At 26.9% G+C, this 16629-nt stretch overlaps 1 protein-coding gene across 2 annotated transcripts in view; it reads left to right on the top strand.

Moving 5' to 3' along the window:
* LOC100571742 (leucine-rich repeat-containing protein 51-like) overlaps positions 1-2320 on the top strand; it is a 10423-nt gene extending 8103 nt beyond the window's left edge. Inside the window, exon 3 of one of the 2 annotated variants that reach the window (XM_003244454.4) lies at positions 1795-2320. In XM_003244454.4, coding sequence (XP_003244502.1) covers positions 1795-2118 — 324 coding nt within the window. In that variant the 3' untranslated portion in view covers positions 2119-2320. The remainder of the gene's footprint in view (positions 1-1794) is intronic. The other variant, XM_016804329.2, reaches the window with a different exon arrangement.
* The last annotated feature ends 14309 nt before the right edge of the window (positions 2321-16629 follow it).

The following is a 16629-nucleotide window of genomic DNA, read 5'->3' as shown; positions in this document are numbered from 1 at the left end:
ATCGATTATTTCAATTGCCTATAAATAGATTAAAAATTAGTGAAATATTTTGAAAATAAAACTATATAAAGAAAATGTCAATTTAAACAACTGGTAAAATTTTCAAGTGTCTACGACTCATACTTTTTGAATAATAACAAATATCAAAAATCGTTTGAGGCTAAACCGTTATTTAATGCGGTTTTGTAAAAATTTAAATTTCAAACACTCCTAAAAATTTTTTGTCTTAGTCCGGTTGAGTTTTTTTTACAGATATTTAAAGAAAAACTTATGGAGAACCTTGTACCAAATTTTAAAAGCTTAGTTATAAAAGAAAAAAATTTTACGATTTTTCAACCACAAAATTACTTGCAAATTTTCGCAATTTTGACATATTTCGTATAAATTTAAACTTTAAGCACTTATAAAAAAAAATTGTGACTAACGATTTTGGATTTTTTTTTATCACTGTGAGAACAACTTATAAGAAACCTTGTATTAAATTTTCAAAGTTTTCTATCCAACCAAAAATTTTTTATCGTTATTTTAAAAAAAAATACTTAGAAAAATTGAAAATTTCATTTGTCTATAAATAGCTCAAAAAAAGTCGAAACACGTTGAAAATTTAACCCTGTATAGACAACGCTAATATAAACATCTGTTGCAAATTTCAAGTGCTTACAATAATTATTTTTTGAGTTACAGTAAAATTAAGTTTTCGTTTTTGTCAAAAATTGGTTTTGCGTAAAAATTCGCGTTTTTCCGTTATTTTTTTAAGGTTTTTCCTGCCGCTTTTGAAAAGTATTGGGAAATTTTCACTTTTGACCCCCCAAAATACCAACTAGATTCACTTTCCTTTCAGAAAAGGTACAACTTTTGAAAATCGAAGCATTTTTACTGCTCCAAAAGTAGTCGCCAGACACAAAAAAAAAAAAAAAAAAAACACACATCATTGTAAAATCAATACATTCATCACTTCGTTCAGAATCTAAAACTAAAAGAAATGGAAACTAAAAATGTCCGTAAAGAGCTCAAAATTAGTCAAAATATTTGGAAAATGTTTTGGTGTATATAAAATGTTAATATAAACATTCAGTTAAAATTTCATGTACCTACGGTCATTTGTTTAAGAATTGCACCAAAAACCAAAATCAATTTTCTCGAAAACAAATTTTGCGTAAAAATTCCCGTTTTTCCTTAATTATTCTTTTGTTTTTCACGGTGCTTTTGAAAACTACTGGGAAATTTTTACTTTTGATTTCCCAAAGTACCAATTAGATTCACTTTCCTATCAGAAAATATACTGTTGAAGAAAATCTAAGCATTTTTACTGTCCTAAAAGGTGATGACAGACACACAAAAAAAAAACACACACTTCATTGTAAAATCAATACATTCATTGTTTCACTCAGAATCTAAAAGTAAACGTAAATAAATAAATAATATCAGTATTGATAAATCATTGCATCTGAAAAAATCATCTATAAGTATAGCCTCATTAATCGAAAATCATGCACGATTTAGTTCAAATCTGTTATTGTCTGTAACTTATATTTTATTACTACTTACCGATAATTTGAATTATGATGTATTTTCAATATTCTTGTAGATTTTCTGAGATATTTTAAGTGACTTTTCAAAATGACCCAACATGATGGCCATGCATATATCTAATTTTAAAATTATTACGTAGGTATGCCCTTTATCCTCGCGCACCATAATTTATTTTGTTTCTATAGAATTATTCATGAACCGTGTTATATTCTATATAGCATACATTTTTATTGATGCCGTTAACGATGTAAATGGTTCCAGGAATTCCTGCTTTTTCCAAATTTGTCAATGTTGTACTTGCACAAGAACAACATTCAAGACTTTGTGGACTCGTACAAACTACGGAAACTGGATAAATTGCGGACGTTGACGTTGCACAAAAATCCTATGTGCGGGCTCCCGTGTTACCGGAGCACAGTTATCTCTTTTTTGCCTAACCTCCGGAAGTTGGACCACGTGGTGGTGGTGCGCTCGGAACGTGAACAAGATAGAAAATCGCTTGACAAGAACGTCCGTGAACGATTGACGAACGCGTATCCTGAAGACTTTCTTTGCACAATAGAATCGACAAAAAGGCCTTCTTAACATCACATGCTGTTTCAGATATCTCTCGTCTGGCTGTATCTAATGTTACAAAAACGAAAATAAAAATTATTACACTTTAAAACAAAAAAAAAACTATATTCTTTGTATAAACCGTTTGTGGCTATGCTATTATATACGAAGTACGTTAACCGGGCCTTTTGTCATCAATTAGGTACGCAGTTTTAAATGAAAAATAAAAAATAAAAAATAATTACTTTAATTTTTAGCCATTTTTGTTATTAGCTTATTTCTAACATTCTACATAATTCTGAGTAAGGATATAATATTTAGTGTTGTTATATATAGGCACATAAAAAAGTTATAAGAAATATGTTCAGTGTAATTAAACATTAACAAAATAATAATATTATGTTCGTGTTGTGCTGAGCGAGCTCATAAAATGTATAGATGTAAATATTTTGCAAAAATGGGATTGAATGGCACACCGCACACGAACCTAATGGTTTCAAAAAACATGTACCCAGGGGCGGACTGAGGCCCTAAAGGCCCAGGTGGGTATAAGTTTTAAAACTACCAAACAAAAGACTCGTGTTACAATTTGTATTATAACTTTTTAAGGAACTTATAACAAAATGAAAAAAATTCTGTAGGTTTATCCTTAACTAAATTTAACATAATAAAATAAAAATCACCTAAATATTACAATTTTTAAACTTTATTCATAAAATATAAAAAGTGGGCAAGTGGGTGTCGCTCTGCTGTACAGTAGGTTATAAGTGGGTCACTATAATGGATGGTGTTAAATTTATTTAAATTCAATGATATAATATCATTGAATAAGAAAAACGATTCTGAGCGAAAACGGTCAGTCACGACAGTCATCCTATGATATTACTAAGTATATTTGATGATATTATTAATAAAGTCATTTATATATTTACCTATTTAAGTGGAACCTTGTATTAAATTTTCAATCCTTAGCTATAAAAATTTGAACATTTTATACATTTTTAACTACAAAATAATAATTCAATTTTAAATTAGATAAATTTTGTCGAAATTCAAACTTAAAATGCTTGTAAAAAAATGTATGCGTATGTATTTTTAATATTTTTCAACTGATATTGTAACAATATATCAGATGCCTCGTATTAAATGTTCACTCTTTTTGGCCCAAAAAATTCAATTGATATTTGTAGGAAAAAAAACTAAAAAATTTGAAATTCAGCTAGAGATAATAAGCCTAGCCTAAGAATATTAATTTGTTGACCTCCTGAATGTACCAACTAGATTCACTTTCCTGCCAAATAAGATACTGTTGAAGAAAATCGAAGCAGTTTTACTGCCCCTAACGGTGATGACAGACATCAAAATAAAAAATAAAATTAAAACACTCATCATTATTGTAAAATCAATACAATTCCGCTCAAAATCTAAAATATTTTATTTAAATTATTACAAAATATCACAGATTATACAAGGGCTTGCATATGAAAAAAAAATCCGTTTTATGTTATTCAAAATTAAAACGTTACACAATTTTTTCGTTTATCGTTATTCAGAATTAAAACGCTATCCAAGTTTTGCGTTTATGGTTATACAGAATTAATACGCTAGGTATCCAGTTTTTGTTTATACCTTTATATTCAATAATTAAATATCCCACCATCACAACTATCAGCTTAATAACACATTTTGTTGTTTCCATTCCCTGAAATACTCCTAGCCAATTAAATTGCAACTATTGTCGCGCGAAGTTTATAAATAGTAAGTATATTTACAACGGATAAAACATTAACTTAAAGATATCTATAAGATAAATACGGTTTCACATAAGTTTTTTCAAATAAATATTCAAAAACTAATTATGCTATAATATATAATCAGTCTTGTTAAGTATTCGAATAAATGTATTCGCGAATACATTCAAAAAATTCAGAAAAATATTTTTAAATTTTTGAGAAGACATATTATAAATCATGAACATTAAGTTTATTCTATGAACGATATATATTATCGATTATTGGCCCATGATATTATGATCATTTTTATAAACACCAATGTGTTGTATCCCGTATCATACGTGGTAAAAATGTATAAATAACTTATGATTACGATGTATTTTTATTATTAATTAATAAAATACCAACCATTCAAAAACTGACAGGAATTAGTTGTGAAAAAAAGTATTCGACTATGTATTCTGAATATATTTTTTAAGAACTATTCGAATACGTATTCTGAATACCTTAATTCTAATTTATTCGAATATGTATTCCGAATACAAAATAAAAGTATTCTTTACAAGACTATACTAATTAACTAAGAACTAAGAATATACTAATTATATATGCGAATTGTTTTTGACAAAAATTAGTTCAACATACCGCACCTATTATATTTAGAAAAATAAATTACTATTGTTGTATACTCACAAATTGAGTAAGTATGCATATTTAAATGGAAAGGACTCCAAAAATTTAATAAATTGTACTATATTAATTACAGAATAAACTATTATTTAAGTTACTATGAGTTAAAATGTGTTTGAATAAAAATATATTTATTAAGAAGGTTGGTTATAGTCAAGTAAAGGTCAAGTATAGGTTAGTTATAAACAGTTGCGTATACAGATTTGTATATGTTTGCTATGTGGAAATAATAAGAAATAATTTGATATTGTTATTAATTATTATTATTAATAGGACTAGTGTTTCTTAGTACCAACCTACTACCTACTAAGCATTAGCAAATGTTTTTCTTTAGTCTAAATATAGGTACATCGATAGTCCGTAAGTATGTTCACGTTTTTACATAATTTTGCATATTTTAATCAGAATAATTAATATATTATATATCATAGCATAATTAGTTTATGAATATTTATTTGAAAAAACTTATGTGAAACCGTATTTATCTAATAGATATCTTTAAATTAATGTTTTATCCGTCGTAAATATACTTACTATTTATAAACTTCGCGCGACAATAGTTGCAATTTAATTGGCTAGGAGTATTTCAGGGAATGGAAACAACAAAATGTGTTATTAAGCTGATAGTTGCGATGGTGGGATATTTAATTATTGAATTTAAAGGTATAAACAAAAATTGGATACCTAGCGTATTAATTCTGTATAACGATAAACGCAAAACTTGGATAACGTTTTAATTCTGAATAACGATAAACGAAAAAATTGTATAACGTTTTAATTTTAAATAACATAAAACGGATTTTTTTTTCATATGCAAGCACTTGTATAATATCTGTGATATTTTGTAATAATTTAAATAAAATATTTTAGATTTTGAGCGGAATTGTATTGATTTTACAATAATGATGTGTGTTTTAATTTTATTTTAGATTCTGAGTGAAACGATGAATGTATTGATTTTACAATGATGTGTGTTTTTTTAAATTTTTAATTTTTAAATTTTTAAATTTTTTTTTGTGTCTGCGTTCACATTAAGTAGTCGAAATAATGCTTCGATTTTCAACTTCAGTATCTTGTTCGATTGGAAATTGAATATCGTTGGTGCATTGGGGAGGTCAAAATTTCCCAGTAATTTTCAAAAGCGCCAAGAAAAACTAAAGAAAAATTAAGGAAAAACGGGAATTTTTACGCAAAATTGAATTTGGTTTTTGGTGTAACTTTAAAATAAATGACCGTAGATACATGAAATTTTGACTGAATGTTTATATTAGCATTTTCTATACACCATAAAATTTTCAAAATATTTTGACTTATTTTGATCTCTTTACGGACATTGTCAGTTTTCATTTTTTTTTTAGTTTTTTTTCCTAAAATATTAATAAAATTTTATTTGTTGATTAAAAAAGCTTGAAAATTTAATAGAAGGCTCCAAGTATATTGTTTCAAAGGCAGATGAAAAATATTAAAAATCCTTAGTCACAGTTTTTTTTTATAAGCATTTAAAGTTAAAATCTTGACAAAATTTATCAAATTTAAAATTGAATAATTATTTTGTAGTTAAAAATTTATAAAATGTTCAACTTTTATATCTAAGGATTGAAAATTAAAACAAGATTCCACGTAAATATTTAATTCTGTTACCAAAAATTCTAAGAAATACATAAGCACAGTTTATTTTTATAGTAATTTTATTATTTTAAGTTCAAATTTGGACGAAATTACATATTAAAAAACCTGGAATAACTATTTTAGTTATTTTGTTGTGATTGTATAATATTACTTGTGGGTACTTGAAATTTCTAAAGTATACTATTATATATCTATGATAGTACCACGGTTTGTTGTTGGTACAATTTCGCGATTTTTATCAATAAAAAATGTATCTAGATGAATTTATTTAGATTAGTAAAAAAATGATCTAAGATGAACGTTTAGATACCTTGTAACTATTTATCTAGATAAGATAAAAGATGAACAAATAATTATCTAGATAAGTCCGAACACTGGTTACAAGTGGGTTACTGTGATGGACGTGTTAAATTTTAATTAAATAATATAATTTCATTGTATACAAATAATGATTCTGAGCGGAAAAGGTTTGTCTGCCTAAAATATTATTATTATTATTATTATTATTATTTTGTTTTATTTAAAGCCTTAACAACAAATGTTATTGGCTTATAATATTTACATTATAAGGTTATAAACAATTTTATAGTTATTATTATATCATGAGTTTGAGGGTGTACAAAATAGAGAGTAAAAGAAATAAACTAAAATATTTTATATTATATTTATATTGTTATTAATACGGGACCTAGCCGGTAGGTTGAATCAATAATATTTGTATATTATCAAATTTGTATATAATAATATACTTCAGAAGTTTCAAGTACCCACGAATAATATTTTTAAATTATAACACACAATTAAAATCGGTCTTCTTTGTTTGAATATCTAATTTCATCCAAACATGAACTTCAAATAACTGTAAAAAACGGTCTTCATATAATTTTTAGATTTTTCATTACAGTAGAATCTAAAATACTTAAAATATTTAAAATTTTAAATGTCTGTATGAATAACACATAACAGAGCCAAAACGTTTTGAAATTTAGTTCATGTTAAAAAAATTCTGATAGAAAAATGTATAAATTTTATTTTATTACTTTAAAAAATTGTAAGTATTTACTGAGAATTTTTACTTTTAAGATTTGAATTATGACTCCGTTGAAGTATCAACTAGATCAAATTTGCTATTAGAAATCACTCTCAACTATAAAAGGGTAAATATCCTGTCATTCTGATTCCTGCAGTAATACACTGATACCACGGACTATATGATAGAGAGGACTGTAAGCGACTATGAGGGCGGATAAGTGGTAACTCAGTAACTGGTATAGTCAGTAGAACGGAATAATTGTATTAATAGGTTTATTGGTTTATATAGCTTCCCTACTAAATTAGTACACAGTAAACATGTAACGCTATCTACTTGGTAAAATATTAGCGATACTACTTTTTTTCAATGTAAGTAAAGGTACGTAATATTGTTCGTGGGGATTTTAAACTCTTACGTATATAGAATATTATTACATTTTATACCAGCTGATCCCGTCCCCTTCGTTGCCCGTTAAAAATGCTAAACCTATATGATTATTCAAATGATTCATCTATATCTATGTTCAAAACTTAAAAAAAAATTTTTAATTTAACTTTGACTTTTAGGTATTCGATTTTTAAAATATTACTCATAACATTGAACATTTATTTGTACTTAGGACTGGGCTTATTTTTGAAAAGATTACGCCTAATACGTAAACTTAAAGAACACGTAATAATTTTTTTTTAACATAATATATAACTGCTATATAAAAAGGTGTATCGTGCTCTTGACTTTTTTTTTAATCTATTTATGACTGATGATTTTGTAGTACATTGTTTTAAATTATATCCAACCATTATTATAATATATTGAAATAAACCGTTTTCCGTTAATTAATGTCCGTCGATTTATCCCATATTTAATCTTAATCTCCATAACACAGTAATTTTGATGGTATTGATGAAATATAAAATACACGTCCGAAATTAAATTCAATCATAATAACTATTTTATTTTTTGTAACCAATAGCAACCCTATAAAAAAATTTATTATTTGCCCGTGTTTTATAAAAAAATTTTAATTTGTAATAATATCATTCTACTGTTAAGAAATTCGCTAGACTAAACCGGTGTGAAAAATAATGCATCGGGATGTTTGCACCATATCATTTACATAGTTCATTATCCCGGTGCGGGATAATGTGGGATAATTTTAAACCGATTTAGTCTAGCGAATTTCTACACAATGTCACTAATAAATTTTAAATAAATTTTATGATATTGTCTATTTATATACCATGAATTGCCTATTTGTACCACATCATTCTACGTTAAGTCGGTATCGACTCAAATGTTAATAACAATTTGACATAAATAATATATACCTACTACTATAATAATTAAAATAAATTAATAATATAATAAATGCAATGTATTCGGCAATAATTAATTCAACCAACAATCATGATAATTTTGATTTCGCTCAGAATTGTTTTTCGTGTGCAATGATTTTTATTGATTTATTTATTTTTATTATAATTTATCATTAAATTAAAATTTAATGTAAGTACTATACATTATAGTGACTTACTCAATAGGTAGTCAATGATGAAGCACACTCGTCTCCTACTGTACTGCATAACAGGCAGCTTGTAAGTTGTAAAGTATTTGAGTGGTATTTTAAATACTTTTTTTTACTATTGAATACTATTTTATTGAATACTTATTTTTTATTCTTTAATCTTTTAACTATTAATTTGTTTCTACTTATAATTATTATTGTTAAATAAAAATACCACGCCGTTGTGGTTTTGCTTTAACATTATAACAATATAATATTATATATTTATCATTTATGTCTTAGAGACAATTTGGTATCGGTTTTCGTCGATTAAATGTTTTTTTTCTCCAGGAGACAGTTTATTGTCGACGAAAATCGAAAAGATACATTTGTAGTCAGTATCACTACTAGCTTAAGTCAATAACAAAATATATTTGTAAAAAGCTCCTGCTTAACGGGTATTATACTTTATAGTTTATACTTCATAATTATTTAATTATACGAAAATATTATTACTAATTATTAGTTCCTACTACCTATTTACCAAGAAAATTGTTATCAATAATTATCATTATCGTTTAACGTTGACGATATGAGATATCCAAATACATAGGTATAACTTTAAATTAATATATAACTCTGTAGAGAAAAGTTCATTGTTTTTGCGCAACTATAACATGACTAATCAGAATTTTGATTACCTATTGAACAAATCATGTTTTTAAATGCAATAAACAAATTTATGATTTTAACAAAATAATCATTTCAGAACTAAAAAGTAAAAATAATTTTTTTGTTGTATTTGAAGATTATTTAAAATACTTTACTATTTATAGTATTTGGGTGGTAGTTTGAATACCTACTTTATTTTAAGAGAATTTGAGTAATTACTTAAATACTTTTAAAAATTATTTTATACAACACTGTTAACAGAGCAGTTAGCTAATTTTAATCTATTTTTTTACTTTAGTGGAAAACGAATGATATCAAGTTAATTCAAAATTTTTATTTTGTGGTTATTATTATTTTTATTTTGTGATGTATATTAGGGTAGTATAAGGAGACATATTCGATAACACAGCACCGCTCTTAACACGTCTTCTAGTTAAGCCAGTACTTATGGTTAAACGTAATTTTTAAAATTACTGTGAATTAGTTATGTTATTATTTATTATTATTATTTTATTTATATATAAGGCTAAGGGGATTTCATTCATTAAATACCATAAAATATGCAACCATTTATGATCTAAAAATCTCTAATAATTCTCTAAAAGTATGTAAAAACGCTTAAAAAGAAACAATTAGATTAACATGTTTCAAAATATAATGTTATAATAGTAACTTATAAGAGAATAATAACTAAAAATAGTGTAATTATGTATGTCCAGGTAAAATTATGTACCTATAATTTAAGTTTTAATATTTGCATTGTGTAGGTACCTTTTTATGTGACATAAATTGTTGAGAATATTTGCAAAGGTAAATAGGCGGTGATTGTTCCAGAATAATGAATGAACTCTTGTGCTCCATAATTTTTGTCTAATCTAACCTAATTGGAGCGAATTTATAATACTAGAAGTAATTTATTTGCATTTCTTCAAGAACTTCTACCATTTAACTGACTATACCTTTTGAAATGTTAGAAATTTTTGATAATTCGTATTTTTCATTTACCTACCTAAGGCATTTAATTACAAATTAATTATACATTTTTAAATATAAGGAAATATTTTCACTTGAAATGAAAGTATAAAAAAAAGTGGGCAAGTGGGTGTCGCTCTGCTGTACAGTAGGTTACAAGTGGGTCACTGTAATGGAATGTATTAAATTTGAATTCAATGATATAATATCATTGTATAAGAAAAATCGATTCTGGGCGAAGACGGTCATCGGTCAGTCAGCCTATGGGCTTGTAATAACTTAAAAATAAGAATAAAGATAAATACGACTCCTGTCGATAAATATATTTAATTCAGATGTTAAAATAGTAAAATTAAGCTATTACCTTCCTCCAGGTGTTCGGAGGGCTCTCGAGATCGTGTATTCGAGAATTAGATCAAATACACCGTACAATATATTAATTTAAGTAAAAAGCACATATAAATTAATACTGCAATCATTGTAAAATATTGTATTAAATGCCTTACCTGATTCGCAGTTGTTCGTGAATTATGTTGCAAGAGTTTTTAGATTTTAGGTGACACAAGGTAATACTTCAAATATACAAATCGAAATAAAAACGCACTGATTTTGACTTAACATAAGAAGGCCAGTTGTCGCTCGTTGAAATCGGTATTGATATTTTGAGAGGTTATTACTCGGTGGCTGGTGCTCATGCACTGATTTAAGAGACGACACGGATAATATGTCTATCAGAGAGTGGTAGGTGGTTTTGTCAAAGATTTTTGTACTTCCCCGAACTAGATTTCTCTTTGGCGGCAAAGACCTTTTTTTCGGTGATAATAGTTTTGTTAGGGATGCCCGATTTATACGAACGACAGTCTGGCCGTTATTTATTATTCTATAAGATTTTAGTTTATTTGTTATATAGGCTATGATATTTCTAAGTATGTTTGATAATATAATTGTGAATAAAGTAATTTATATTATACTAGCTGATCTCGTGCACTTCGTTGCCCGTTTAATGTACCAACTCTATATGACTCGAACTTTGTACAATTCGTTGTTTAATATTCGGTGTATGGTTTTCAAAATGTATCTTAACTTTTCCGTTTCCCAGAATAAAAATTCTGATTCGCAGCAGTATATTATCAGGTAGGCAATCTACCTACGGTAGATCGCGGACCCCGTGCTGTTTGTACGTAGGTATATGATTTAACTATAAAATATCAAAGTTATACCAAGTTTGTCGTATTCCACCTATGGTAGATTAATATAATCAATTAATACAAAATCCTAACCTAACATAACTACTAATATCAGATGAATAAAAAAAACCAAATTTAACCATTCCTAAATTAGTCTGTCTTCTTCCAGTTACAGCCAAAAATATGTACCTTGTATATTTTGTGTTGCATATTCAGTAATAAGAAATTTAAGCTGTTTTGAACAATTGATATTATGTGTCTTACCTATCGTATAAAAAAAAACCAAATTTAACCATTCCTAAATAAGTCAGTCTTCTTCCCAGAGGTTTAATCTACACACAAACATTCATACCAAGCTGAACCCGTGCACTCCGTTGTCCGTAAAAAATTGCAACTTAAAAAATTATGATTGTTCAACTGTTTTTGGGTGTAACTTGCTGCAATGTTCAATAACTTGATTTGGTGCTAACTTGTACCTGATCTGCCCTAATAACCAATGGAAACCAATAATAAATAAATATTAATTTATAATGTAGACTGTAGCCAATGGCAACTATTTAAAAAATAAATAAAAATAAAATTTCCAATTTCCATCGCGAACCTCAAGATCCCTGTTTGAGCACCTCTTTAAAATGCAAATTTTGAAAAATCCTTTCTTAGTGCGCCTATACATAGTAATAAGAACATTACTGAAAATTTCATATCCATAGCTTCAGAAGTTCCGGCTAAGCGATGATGAATCACTCAGGACAAGTCTTTTTATATATAAAGATAACCTATTAATGTGGAACCTTGTTTTAAATTTGCAATCGTTATCTATGAAAAATGAACATTTCATTGTAGTTTTTAACTACATAATAATTATTAAATTTCAAATTTTATAACTTTTGTCAAAATTTGAACTTTAAATGCTTATTAAAAAAAAATTATGCCTCGGTATTTTTATTATTTTTTAACTGCTTTTGTGACATTATACCAGAGGCCTCGTATTAAATTTTCACTCTTTTTGGCCCAAAAAAATAATTGATATTTGTAGGAAAATAAACTAAACAATTTGAAATTCAGCTAGAGATAATAAGCCTATGATAATGTTATTACTAAGAATATATTTGAATACTATTGTGAATAAACTATAAAGTAATTTATATATAACCTAATTATGCGGAATTTTCTTTTACATTTTCAATTCTTAGCTATAAAAAATGAACAATTTATAAATTTTTAACTACAACATATTATGCAATTTTCAATTTGACAATTTTTAAAATTTGAATTTTGAATACTTATGAAAAAATTTTGGTTTGTGTTTTAATATTTTTCAACTGCTATTGTAACAATAAATGAGGAGCCTTGTATTCAATTTTCAAGCTTTTTGAGTTTTTGATTTATTGACTAAAATTGTATTGTCATTTACAGAAAAAAAACTAAAAAAAATTGGAATTTGAAATTGTCCGTTAATTGCTCATCAAAAATAGCTAAAATATTTTCAAAACTGTATGGTATATAGAAATGACAATATAAACATTCAATGAAATTGTCATGTATCAATTATTCGTTTTTGAATTACAACAAAATAAGAAAATAGCTACTTGAGAAATCTAGTGAATATCCAATGTTGTAAAAAATTCGAACTTCAAACACTCTTAAAAATTTTATTTGACTTCTTATGGACATTTTTTTTTTTGATAAAAGTAGACAAACTTATGAAGAATCATGTATTATATTTTAAAATCTTAGATTTAAAAAGAATCTTTTTTATGAATTTCTAACTCAAAAAAAATCTGCTCATTTTTGTGATTTTTACGTATTTTGTCAAGATTTGAACTTTAAATGCTTATAAAAAAAAATGTGGCTAAGGATTTTTAATATTTTTCAAATATTGTTGTATACAATATTAGGAACCTTGTATTAAATGGTCAAGATTTTTTACTCAACAAATAAATATTTATTGACTTTCATAGAAAAAAAACTAAAAAAAATTGAAACTGAAAATGTCCGTAAACAGTTTTATACAAATCAAAATATTTTGAATATTTTATCGTGTATAGAAAATTCTAATATAAACAGCCGGTAAAAATGTACATGTATCTATGTTCATTTGTTTTAGAGATACACCAAAAATTAAAGTCAAAAACCGATTTTGCGTAAAAATTTCCGGTTCTCCTTAATTTTTATGTTGTTTTTCCCGGGGCTTTTGAAAATTATTGGGAATTTTAAATTTAAAAAAAACAATTTTTTCAGTTATATTTTGAATGATTTTTAGGAAACATGACTAAGATATATAATTAAGAGTTAAAACCTATAAGTCATTAGTGGCAAAAAAAAAAAGAAAAGGTTAAATAAATGTTTTATCTAACATCCAATTATATTAGTAATCTGCAGTATTCTACACGTCTATGCTGACGTCCAACGGTAAGGGGCTTTAATCAATTTTTATTATATAGTTACAATGTACTGTAAACTGGTCTATAATATGTTAAAATATATTTAATTATATACCTTATATATGTCATTATAATTTATGCCAATAAAACATTAAAATATTCACTAAAATATTAAAACGATAATTTATAAATAATAAAAATAAAAATAGGATGGTGTTTAAAATATTAAAAATAAAATAGATTTCAAATAATAAGTTCCTCTTACTTTGTACTTTATGCCCTTGGGCGTTTATAATTAAAATGAATAATATGCTATTATTTTGTTGATTTAACCTGAAAAAATTACATTATTCATATGGTTTATTATTTTTTTTTTAAACTAATGTAAAATATATTTGGTTTCACTTATTTAAATGTGTAAAAATTCCAAGACGAATGTGACAAAAAAATATGAAATAAATTGAGTAATATGTACCAATAATAAAATTAAGCTTTTAAAGTGAAATAGTCATAATTAGGTATGCAAGTATGTGCAGCATACAAATTTTTCTTTTGTACTGTAAAGGTTATAAATTACATTTTTATTATACTCTGACCTTTAAAAAATTCAAGGAAATAAAATATGTAGAAACCTACATAAACGTTTGCTCTTTACGTAGTAGGTATATACATGATATAGGTATAGGTACCTACACCTAGTCAGGACAGATTGTATACGTCAATATAATATACTGCACTACTTCACTATACGACTATACGCTAATATCGATTAACGAGTTAAGTTTATTAACCTTATTTATTTTGAACAGCTATTATAATTTATAGTGGAATAACCTGTAAAAGAAAGAAACCCTGGAAACAAGTTATACTAAGCGCCTAAGTAGGTGCTTGTACTTTGTAGTAATATTATTTGTTTAATCTTAAAATTAAATTAATCTATTGCTATAACATATTTTAGAATATCAATAAAGCAAAACTATTAATATTTAATAATATTATTAGTTATTGACACTATGAGTATATTGCATTTTATATTATGGGCAGGTTGAATCAATCATCAATGGGGGATTAAGATTAAAAAAAATTGAATTTATATATATCCAACGTCTACAATTTATTTTATTATATGCTTATCAAATTGTAGATATGATGAATTATAGTTATGAATTATATCATTCATAAATAAATATTTTTTTTTACAGATACCTATTTGTTTGTAAACATACTTGGTTTCCATTAAGAAATAATGACTTGCCTATGTAGTATGCAGGTTAACAGAATAAAACTTGTTGATTTTTCTGGGTGTCTGGGTTAAATACTAGTCATGCAGTATAAAAATTATATATATCTATCGACCTACAGTCTTTCAAAAATCCCAAGTTTTGAGTCGTGGCAGTCTTGTACTAAAGACGCGTATTATGTTAGTATTATAACAGTAAAACAATACAAAAATAGTGCTAAATCATATACAATTTAATTAAATTCTTTGTTGACGATCCAGTACCATCATTTTACTTATTTTTGCTAAGAATGATGATTAAATCCAAAGGCCAAGGAGGGTATAATAATGCTCCCATCGCCTCCTATTAAATTACACAAAAAAAATAGCATAATCTTATTTCATTATTGACGTGGTAGGCACCTACCATAGAATAATATTGCTGCACGCCTTCTCAGTATAAGGCATAAACTGTTACGCCGTGTCCTATAGGACATAATTTGCACGCAAAATAGTTTGTATTTCGCCGCATGCGGGCAACGCACTTCGTGCAGAACAGCTGCATGGTCAGAATAGAAATCGTACGAACTCGCCCGCACTAGCTAATTATGACATTGATACCTTGAAATTAGTCTAAATATTTTGAAAATTTAAATGTGAAATATTGAAAATAACAATAATATTACCTATATGAAATGCAAAAACTTTCAAGTCAACATTTTATACTCTTCAAGTTCAAAATAATGACTAAAGTCATGCTTTTCGTTTTAATATCCAAATTCTTCGTAAAAAATATTCTCCTGTATGTATTTTTGATGATTTTAGTGTGAGCAGCACAGGAGGAACCCTGTGTTGAATTTCCAAACATCAGTTAACCTACACCTATTACAATGGAACATGACGTAGAGATAAATAACATTAATGTTGATGACGTGTTTGTGTCGTACTGTGAAGTGGTACACGTAGGTACGTTTTTCCTTGTTTACGCTGCACGTATATTGTATATTATGTATGTAAGTACCTATGTAGTTACCTATACGAAAAATTTTTTTGAATACAACTGCGTACAAATACGTAATTGATAGGTACCTAAATATAAAAAAACAATAATGATGATATCGAATGAGCGTCACGTATCGGCGGAATTGCTTATTGCGAACTCTCGGTAGGTGAGTATACCTTGAAAAGACGTATTAAAACGGCCCGCGACGTAGATTCCCCGAGGTGACGCGCAGTGCACACCGCTCGCACTCTCGGCAATCCACGCAAGGTCTCCGTCGGCGGCGGCTAGTCGTGCTCCGTATCCGCCGCACTGGAACCGGTTTCACGATAATGATTAATAATAATAATAATTTATATTTTTGCTCGTTATGAACAAAATAATGAATTATTGAATAATATTATATATTATATTTTCCGATCCCACAGAATCGCCACGGATGGGTACTACGTCATAGCGTATGTAAGTGTATAATACACATCATGTTATTATAGCTTGTATGTATTAGTATTATCAAT

This window comes from Acyrthosiphon pisum, chromosome X, assembly GCF_005508785.2.
Source record: "Acyrthosiphon pisum isolate AL4f chromosome X, pea_aphid_22Mar2018_4r6ur, whole genome shotgun sequence".
Taxonomy (NCBI): domain Eukaryota; kingdom Metazoa; phylum Arthropoda; class Insecta; order Hemiptera; family Aphididae; genus Acyrthosiphon; species Acyrthosiphon pisum.
The sequence above is the reverse complement of the archived record's forward strand: the minus strand, read 5'-3'. Positions and strand labels throughout refer to the sequence as shown.